The sequence below is a fragment of the Priapulus caudatus genome, unplaced genomic scaffold (genome assembly GCF_000485595.1).
Source record: "Priapulus caudatus unplaced genomic scaffold, Priapulus_caudatus-5.0.1 Scaffold205, whole genome shotgun sequence".
Taxonomy (NCBI): Eukaryota; Metazoa; Priapulida; class Priapulimorpha; order Priapulimorphida; family Priapulidae; genus Priapulus; species Priapulus caudatus.
Genome location: NW_014577266.1, coordinates 238994 through 249241, shown reverse-complemented (window position 1 = coordinate 249241; position 10248 = coordinate 238994). Strand labels below are relative to the sequence as shown.

Sequence of the window (10248 nt, the reverse complement as noted above, 5' to 3'; positions counted from 1 at the left end):
TTTCTCCTTTTCCTGCGAGCATGGGTTGTGCTGACACGCACACATAGGCGTTTACTAACGTTGTGCTGGGCAATTAGTGAAACAAGCACCGTTTGATAAAGCTCATGGCAGTATATAATTTCTGTGATAGTGTATTGTTAAGCATGACCCTGAACAGTGTTTGATGGGCATTACCGAAAATATATCACTTTTGGTAGTGATTCATTTTCAACATTGCTGAAACAACTTAACTAGCAGCTGTAGCTATGGCGTATGGGTGTATTTACTTCAACATTTAGAATTTGTTCCCAACAAGAATAACACAGTTGTTAAGATGGCTAGTATATAGCCAGCTATAGCCATCTGAAGCTGGTCTCACAATAACACGATGTTTATAAGAAATTTACTCAAACACAGAGCCGCACTAGAAGTTATCAATAGTCCATAATAGAGACTATTATGGACTATCTATTATGGACTCTTGAAGTTATCTAGTGGCTATAGCCACATGCCTCGATAGAAATCCGGTGATTAACATATCATAACGTACGTTTATTAAAAAAATATTAAAGGACCTCGAGTGCGAGTTGGGCATAGGTAGAGATAGATTAGGTTGCGTAAAGGGGATGGCAGTGCAACTGAGATCGGCAACCTTCAACAAATACGGAGTGAAACGTGCATGCAACCGACGCTCTGCACAATAGACAATCAACAAATAGGTGTAACCAATGCATCTGCATCCTCATCCACCTAACTTCCCACTGACACAATCACTGCTGTATGCCAATGTCATAAAGATGCTGGCTTGACATCTATGCTTTTGACATCACATCCTATATTATGCCAGGCATCTGACCTGTGCTACTCACACGGGGATGGTACCATACTGCAGCTACACTTGAGCTGGTTATGATATGTTAGTGTTAGCAAAGGTGAGTATGATGTGATCATGTTCCTATGCATGCCATCCACTCAAGGCCACTCATATATGCCTCACATAATGATATGCTACTACATGAATGGCATCATCTCACACAGGTCATTGGTGTGACCTTCACGTCATCTTCCCCTGTAACCTTCAGCTGCGCGCCATAAAATCTTCTCATATATGCTACTACTGTCACCTTCTCCCTCGGTTTTCCTCTCCTGTATTTCATCTGTCTCTGTATGGCACCTTATGTCTGTTAATTCCCCCTAAATGTTGCACATGCACATACACAAAGTAGGCCATACACGTTTCTCTTCCGTATCACACAGGTCTTTTCTACCGATCACACAGGTTTCTCCTGCATACCAAACATGTCTTCTGAACGTCGGGGGGGGGGGTGGCGTCTTCAGCGAGTGACATGCAGGCTTCTCCTGCCCGTCATACAAGGCTTTTATTTAGCACCCAAACACCACTGCCCTCGTCATCGTACAGCTGCTTGCCATCGATCGGTTCCTCAGCCTCTTCCGTCACGCCCTCTTCGGGAAGCAGCAGCGTCGGAGCACACGACGCCGCCGCCTTGCGCTGCGGCTGCACGACCGCGACGTGTCCCGGCGGCCGCAGCTTGTGGCGCAGGTGCTGCTGGTGATGGTGATGGTGATGAGGATGATGATGATGATGATGATGAGGATGATGCGGCGGCGGCGGGGAGGAGGCGTCGGCCCCCGCGCCGCGGGTCAGCGGCTCGAGCTCGTGCGTCTCGCTCGTCGTCGAGTGACTCGGCATCTGCGTCGTGCTCGACGTCGACTCCGAGAACGCGCTCGCGAGGTAGACGGTCTTATCGACGTGCCGCGCCGCCGGCGACACGCAGCAGTCCGGCCGCGGCCAGTGCAGCTGCGCGGCGTCACCGCGCGGCCCCGCGACACGCAGCACGCTCAGCAGCAGCAGCGTCGCAAACGTCCAGCTGACGGCGGCGATGACGATGAGAAAGACGCCGAGCTGCTGGTAGGCGAGCACGCGCGACGGCAGCAGCAGTGCGCCGGCGACGAGCGTCGAGAACGCGGCGAGCGCGACGGGACTGCCGACGTGCGCGAGCGCGAACACAACGCCGGCCTCGCGCGCGTTTCCGCTGCCGCCGCCGCCGCCGACGACGCCGCAGCGGCGGTACGCGACGACGTAGTGCAGCGTGAAGTCGGCGGCGAGGCCGACGGCGACGGTCAGCGTCGACGACTCGAGCACGTTCAGCTGCCAGCCGAGCAGCGTGAGCGCGGCGATCGTGGCGAAGATGACGCCCGCGATCGCCGCGATCGCGCACAGCGTCACGAGCACGTTCAGCGTGGTGACGAACAGCACGAGGCAGGCGACGGCGATCGAGACGGCGATCGCCGTCAGCGTGCCGCTGCTCAGCGTCCGCTGCAGGTCGTAGAACGCGAGCTCGCTGACGAACCAGCCGTTACGCAGCGACGGCGGCGCCGACGCCATCCGCTCGGCGACCCACGACTCGACGCGCTCGAAGAACTCGTGCATCGGCTCGTACTTGAACGTGAACGCGTAGGCGCTGTCAAACTCCAGTATGACGGCGCGCACGTCGCCGGACTCGACGTCGAAGCGCAGGCCGCCGACGCCGCGGTGGTAGTCGTACGTCGGCGTGTTCTGTAAGCTCGTCATGTATCTCTCAAGGCACGTCGTGAACACGCTTCGGCTAAACGGAAATGCCGACGCGCGGCAGCAGGGCGCGCTGTCGCTCTCGTCTAAGGCGATGCAGGGCTTCTTCATCCAGTTGGCAAACTTCTGCATGAAGCAGTCGGTGAGCTGCGGGCCGAAGCTGGGCTTGTAGAACGTCTGGTTCCGCAACTGCGTGCAGAACTCCAGCAACCAGACCTGCGAGTCATGGTGCATGAGATCGAAACTGCTGTCAAACTGCAGCGTACCCGTACTGTACGGGTCCAAGTGGTCGCCATTGTCTGCCGGCTGCACGCCCCAGACGACCTTGATCGGCAGCTGCCAGCCGCCGCCCTCTTGCCGGCATTTCTCGAAGCCGAAGACGTCCCTGAATTTGAAGTCGTACACTTCGAACGGATTAAGCGAGTCGAAGAACTGGAAGTAGTCGACGTTGGGCAGGCTCAGCCGCGGCTTGTAGAAAATCACGACGCAGCTTCCGGCCGCAGCGGCGCCGAACAGCAGCAGCCAGACGAGCCGGCCCTTGACGACGACGAACGGCAACAGCTTCTCGAAGAAGATACGCGACGACTCGCTCGCGTTGTGACACAGCAGCGTCAGAGGCCGCGCGACGACGCCGACGCAGTAGCCGACGCGCTCGCCGACGCCGCCGCCGACGCGGCTGCACGCGCAGCAGCAGCTCACCACCCACTTGTCGTGGATGATGAAGCACGCCGGCAGCCAGGTGACCATGAAGAAGAAGTTGACGAGCACCGCGGTGCCGGCGAACACGCTGAAGCAGCGCAGCGCCGAGATCGCCGACACGTAGCTCGCGTAGAGCGCCGCCGCCGTCGTCAGCGAGCTGACGAACATCGAGCGTGTCGCGTGCGCGAGCGTGTCGACGATGATCTTCTCGAACACCCCGTTGTTCTTCTCCGACTTTGCGAGCGACCAGATCTTCGCGTAGATGAACACGTCGTCGGCGCCGAGCGCGACGACGAGCACTACGGCGAGCAGGTTGACGAACGGGAAGAAGGCCAGCTCGAAGATCATGCTGTAGAAGAAGTAGGCGATGACGAGCGAGAAGGCCATCGCGACGGCCATCATCGTCGTGATGAACAGCGAGCGCGTGTACAGCCACACGAAGACGAACACGCTGCCGGACGCCGCCGCCACGAACACTGTGTCCGACTTCAGGTACTCCTGGAAGAGCTCGTATTTGAGGCCGAACTCGAGCGCGACCACGGCGACCCCCTTGCCGCGCAGCGCGTCTGCCGCCAGCGCCCCGTAGTAGCGCCGCACCCCGATCCCCGTGGCAACGGGCAGAAACATCATGGCGTACGTCGCCGCCGCCGGCGAGGAAGAGTCTGCCGCGGCCGCTGATTCGACAAAGGCGACGTCGACGACGTAGTGCAGCACCTCGTAGGCGGCGCCACACACCGCGGGAACGCCGGCGCAGCGCGTGCGGTAGCAGTCGGCCGCCAGCGTGCCGTTGTAGTAGTAGTCGGCGCAGTCGAGCGCGAGGTCTCGCAGCTGCGAGACGTCCGCCTCGGTGATGTCGAGACACGAGGCGCGGCGGCCGTGCGCAGCGACGTAGTTGGCCAGCGTCCAGCTGCGGCAGCACGTGTCGTTGCGCGAGAGCACGCAGATGTTCGAGAATTCTTCCGATATGGAGCGCAGACGCAGGTCGAGGTGGCACATGGAGAGCAGCGGCTGCAGGCTGAACAGGTCTTCACTGGCGTCTGCACCTTGCAGGACCAGCCGGGAATACTGCGCACCTACAAGAGAGACAAGTCACGGTGCACGACACTTCGTTTTAGCAGGTTTTGTTCTCATAGCGTTTGACATCTCGAAAAGTTCATTGCACCATATTCAATTCATTTCACAACCAATAATATTCAGCCTGTACTTCTATTAGTCTTACTTTCTAATAATATTTAGCCTTCACACTGTACAACCGATTGCCAGCTCCACCTAAGAAATTAGACACTTCAAATTATAAAGCTATTCTACTTTCCACTTCCAATTCTATTTTACTTTTAAAGCCAATGCCACCCATAACATTAATTCATCAAGAGTACATGGTAACTAGACAGGTTCAGTAACTCCTACCTGGAGAGCCTTCACAGAAGAAGCCTTGCTCGTCTAGACTGCGAGTTTTGCGGTGAATAGCAGAGTTATTGTAGACGGTCCATGCGCCAGCACTCCTTTCAAGCGGCATTGCGGAAAGTAGCCCTATACTTGGATTGCGAGTAGTGGCGTCTTTCATGTTCTGCCAGGTCACTAGGCGGTTACTGATCTCAGTGCCCCTGGCTTCAAATCCCTGTATATCGGCAGGTTGGCACATACATCACATACACCATATATATATATCATTATTAGCATGTTTAAATAACAGTATATGATTTACTAATGATGTTAAGTATTTCATTGTCTCAGATAAAAAAAACTCACTGCACAGTTACAGAAAATAGAAATACATGTATCAAATGGTCACTATCTATTCCATCATTAGGGATAACGTGCATGTCAAATATCAAATTAATTTTGCATCACACTGGGTAAAAGTAATCTGAACATAATTAAAAATTACTAAAATTCAATTAATGTTGATTATTGTTTACAAAATGATAACTTAATACTATAATCTCTGTTTACATAATCTCACTTTATACAAACTGATACAATTATATGCACCCACGTCAGAAGGATTTTTAAACTCAGGTAGTTTCTGTGCTGTGAAGGTGATGATCAGGCACGTGACTGAGACCAGAGCAACCATCCCCACCACAGCATATGGATAGTGAGCAAGCAGCCGTGCGTAGCTGTAAAACAAAAGTAACAGCACGATTAGAAACACTCAGTCGACACTGCTACAAGCTGAAGCGGAGAGGGTGCAATTAACGAGGTTTAATGAGAAGGGTTTACTCACAGGTACTCACAAGGTTCACGAATGCCTAAATATTTTCTAATTATAAAGACCGAAAACATGCTGAATTGCAGTAACCTAGGAACTAATTATTATGCCTTCATGCAGGGGAATCACACATGTTCGCACAACTTCAGCCAATGCTTATGTTGACGATGGCTCTGACTACTCTCTTGACTGATCTTATACAGCTTAAACTGTCCTTGCAAACCGAGTCCATCCAGGCGGCTGCCATTACAAGTTTAAACAGTTGCTGTTAATTTATTTGAAAGAGAAACGTAGAAAAATTTCTTGCATTTCGTTGCATACTGTGGTCAGATGATTGCAACAAATGTATGGTCACCTGGGTTCCTTAAAAAAACACACCAAAGGAACTCAACTTGCAGTGAATTCCCAGGCAGACATTACACCTGTATATCTCTTCCAAAATGGCCGAGTGTGCATAATTACTGGAATAATAAAATTTATATAATTTTAATCAGTGCTTCATAAAAAAAAATTTAATTACATCAGAGGCTGCACATGTTTATCAAGATAAGCAATTTTCAAGTACCGTAATCCTGTTCACTTATAACTATAATATATTTTACTCGAAGCTTAACTGCCGAATGTTGCACAAATAAGTTAGTACGAGCTACTTTGATTTTTGTTCTTTGCGTTTTTGCGTTTCCGTTCCGGCAATAATGAGACCTGTATTGTAAGAAAAACAACTGCGCGTTCGTTCACTCGATCAATAAGTTAGCACAATCATGCAACTCAGCACGAACCAGTTCATGACAGGCTTGTAATTATGTCACTTGCATCCATGGATTATATTAAATGGCTGACAGCATGAGAAACGCTAGTACACGGGACTACGTATATAAACGATGTAGGTAATTCGCATCTGCGCACGTGAGAAATATCCACTGGCACTGCAATTGTTTGGATAGATCTACTTCTCCCGTTACGCCTGAACCACGTGTGATATAGAGATCTCGATTGCGACTACGGGGCGCATATACTGCATATATATATATATATATATATACAATAACCTATCTCTACTATTGCACATGTAAACTAAAAAAAATGTTCACGATATCTATTGCACCGCCCAATATAGAATAGAATCGCTTATCGTTCGATGCCATCACGTTAAGCATCGCGTCAATATATTCAGATAAGACTGCTTGAGACTAGTGTCCACTTCTATGCGATATTTCTATTAATCACTGCACGACTTTACATTAGAGCCTGACACACCGAATCTCGCAGCACTCTCTGTATATATACCAGCAACATTCACATATTATCAGGAGTCTATCAATAAATCTAATATATCTAATGATATCTAATAATATTGATAGACTTCTGACATTATCCTGAATGAAAGGAAACACTCTATGTGTTTATACTGTTGTCACGATGAACAGCTAGCATATGCTATAAATGCGTCTTCAAAATTTGCTCACCACTCGAAATTTCTCCGACTGCAGCCGCAGACACTCACAGCACACACACGTACGGCAACGGCTAGTACAACACGCTTTCGTAGTCCACGTGTTTTCATGCTAGTTATAGTTATTCTCACTACAGTAAAGCTAGCTGAATGCCTACGATGGTCAACCACTATATCGCAGCTTGTATACATCTTGGATTATCTATCTTAGCTATCTATATATCTCTCCATCCATCCATCCATCCATCCATCCATCCATCCATCCATCCATCCATCCATCCATCCATCCATCCATCCATCCATCCATCCATCCATCCATCCACACTTATCGGACGAGTCTTTTTCATCATTCGTAGGTGAAAATCTATCATGTGTTTACCAAATATAATAATTTTACAACTATATTGTTTTGCTTAAATTGGGTTTAAACAGAGCAATTTACAGACGATCAATATACATTTTATACTAATGCGACTAGACGTAAAACAAAAAAATTCGATTAGCTCACAATACAATATCAAGATCAGTAAAGTGTAATTTTTCAAACGCTATGAGAAAAATTCGGCCCATTACATCTTCAACATCGTTATGTCATAACAATTCATTAAAAATCCATCAACGCATACAATCTAAACGCTGTCGACAGGTTGACACATAGACAGGAGTCAGGACACGGCGAGGCATTTCTGAGCGTACCCTCTTTTTTTCCACACATCAGATTTTGAGAGCCTCGCAGAAAAACTGCCCTCTCGCTCTCTGAGTAAACCGCACCAGCTGCACGAGTGCAAATTCGCGTAGGAGCCGTGTTTTCCGATACGAAGCCCATTGAGTTGAGCAGTTCAAGTGCATCAATCAGATTAGGTAGAACTGGCGGACGGCGTGACAACTCTCTGGTGCTAATGGGGCACGGCGAACAGCTAGTGACTCAGGTTTCACGCTGTTCCCTGTCTTCCCGCGCGGAGCTCGTTCGTCTGCCGTATGTGCGTGCGTTCCAGGCAGAAGGGCGGTAACGGGCAAGTGCGGTCACATAGGTCACGGGCACGTGCGGTCACATAGGTCACGGGCACATGCGGTATTCAATGACAACGCCTACCATAACTAGGTTTAAATTAGGTTAGGGTAGGCCAAATTAGGTCTAGCTAGGCAGCCGCCGTCAGCCTTTACGGTCCATCATTCGTTAGATGATCACCGTCAGAGTAGACCAACTGTTCGAACTAGTCGATAATCCTAACATACTGATAATGCTCATAACCTGCGGATTATTTTCGCGAGTTTCACCTAAGAGATATACACACAAGGCAAATGGAAATGGGTTTATGCGATACTTTACAGAGGTAGAAATTAACTTTTGAACACGGGAGTCCAACGGACTCCCTACCCTCAAAAAAAGGGAGTCCGCAGCAAAATGAGGTTCAAAATTAAAGATATTAACAATAGCGCATGTGCTTATTTTTAAGATTCATGCAGTTGCACGTCTGCCAAATTTTCTTTGGACATTAGCTGAACAAATACAGTAATTCCGCGAGGCCGTGCTCCGGAACGAACTAGTTAGTTACTAAGTATCGCAGAATTTTCAGGGAGTCACACGGACTCCTGCATATGTCAAATCAGGGAGGCCGACAGTAAATCAGGGAGTATTTAACTCCGGACTCCCGTTAATTTCGCACCCTGCTTTACATGCCTCCCCAGAGTCCCGCCATCATGAGCAGAGACCACCTGCCGTCACCTTTAATTGCTCGCATTCGTAATGTATCCCTATAGAAGTATTTTACATGATCTACATTTACATTTACGGGTGTGTTGTAACGATTATACGTAACGACCAAGATGTAGCATGACGTATATCAATCATGACAATATATAATATATAATATATATATATATATTATGACAATATATATAATATGCCGTGGAAAATATTAGAAAAATACTAGTATAGGCAGGTAACTATGTGTACTGAGCCGAAATATGGAAGTCGACTTTGAAGAATCAGAACAGGCCGACACCAACAGTCCTTGAGAATCAGTGATTCATCTCGTGGGCTCAACCACGAGGACATTTGGAGACACGCTAGCACCAAAACTCGATTAGGCATTCACTTGGTCCGCATCACTGAGTGTGCACGCATGCGCACGCAGACATGCACGCACGCACGCACGCACGCAAACATGCACGCACGCACGCACACATGCACGTACGCACACATGCACACACGCACACACACACACGCACACACACATTCACGCATGCACGCACACATGCACGCACGCACGCAAACATGCACGCACGCACGCACACACACACGCAGACATGCACGCACGCACGCACGCAAACATGCACGCACGCACGCACGCACGCACGCAGACATGAACGCACGCACGCACGCACGCAGACATGCACGCAGGCACACGCGTAGACATGAAGAATGCGTGAATAGTGACTTACTATACACCGTGTCGTCGCTAAAAGCAGCGTAAGCGGCAGAAGTCGCTTTCGTACGCTTTCGTCGTAAGCGGCAGAAAGTCCGCGCGAAAATCCACACGCGTATTTTGCACACGCTGGTTTCAATAATGGAATACGACTCAGATGAACTTAATTGGACACAGTGAGGCAATTTCGTAGTGACAGACAAAAATAAAGATAACGCAGCTGCCGCCAAGTAACCAACGTTTACGCGAGATAACATCAAATGACAGTACTATATTTATATTATTCCCAAGCGGAGTAATGTTTCACGTCAAGTAAAACAAGTAAAACACAAGTCTAATAAGGCATAGCAACGGTTACGCAAGTTGCAACAGAATATAAATTTGGCAGCGAGCTTGAACAACAAAACGAAATTTCAAGAAAAACAATTTTGCACACACACATCGGGAAACCTAATCGTTACGAATAATTTCCATAAAAGTTCAATATATGATAGTCAAAAGCGTTGACAGTGGAAAATTCGGATGAGAGAGGCTTGGCTAAGTGGAGTGAGATCGCAGGACTCCTCTGACGTAGTATGACGTAAACTCTGTCCTATAAGCTGAAACCTCCCAATGGAATTCTCTTGAGCTGTGAGATACCTGACGAAAACCGGCTAGAATTTATTGTTACTGATAAACAGGAGATGAAGGGTATAGCGACTACAGAGACGTGAAGAATTAACGCTTTTGTACCCAATGACATTCTGTCATTAAAGAGGTAAACTCATATGACATCGGGAATACACAATATTTAGATTGTTAGCGGTATCCCGATATCCACGGGATAGTAGATTCTTGTGTTGGATACCAGATTTCAATGCTTGGTATCCTGACGGGAAAAGTACAT

The 10248-nt window shown here is 48.7% G+C and overlaps 1 protein-coding gene across 1 annotated transcript in view; it reads right to left on the bottom strand.

Annotated features, from left to right (window-relative positions):
- Positions 1-1345: 1345 nt before the first annotated feature.
- LOC106807267 (protein dispatched homolog 1-like) overlaps positions 1346-10248 on the bottom strand; it is a 74810-nt gene continuing 65907 nt past the window's right edge. The window contains exons 3-7 of the mRNA XM_014809563.1: positions 5232-5388; positions 4676-4886; positions 3269-4341; positions 1838-3154; positions 1346-1546 (exon numbers count right to left, since the gene is read on the bottom strand). Of these exons, the coding sequence (XP_014665049.1) occupies positions 1346-1546; positions 1838-3154; positions 3269-4341; positions 4676-4886; positions 5232-5388 (2959 nt within the window). The remainder of the gene's footprint in view (positions 1547-1837; positions 3155-3268; positions 4342-4675; positions 4887-5231; positions 5389-10248) is intronic.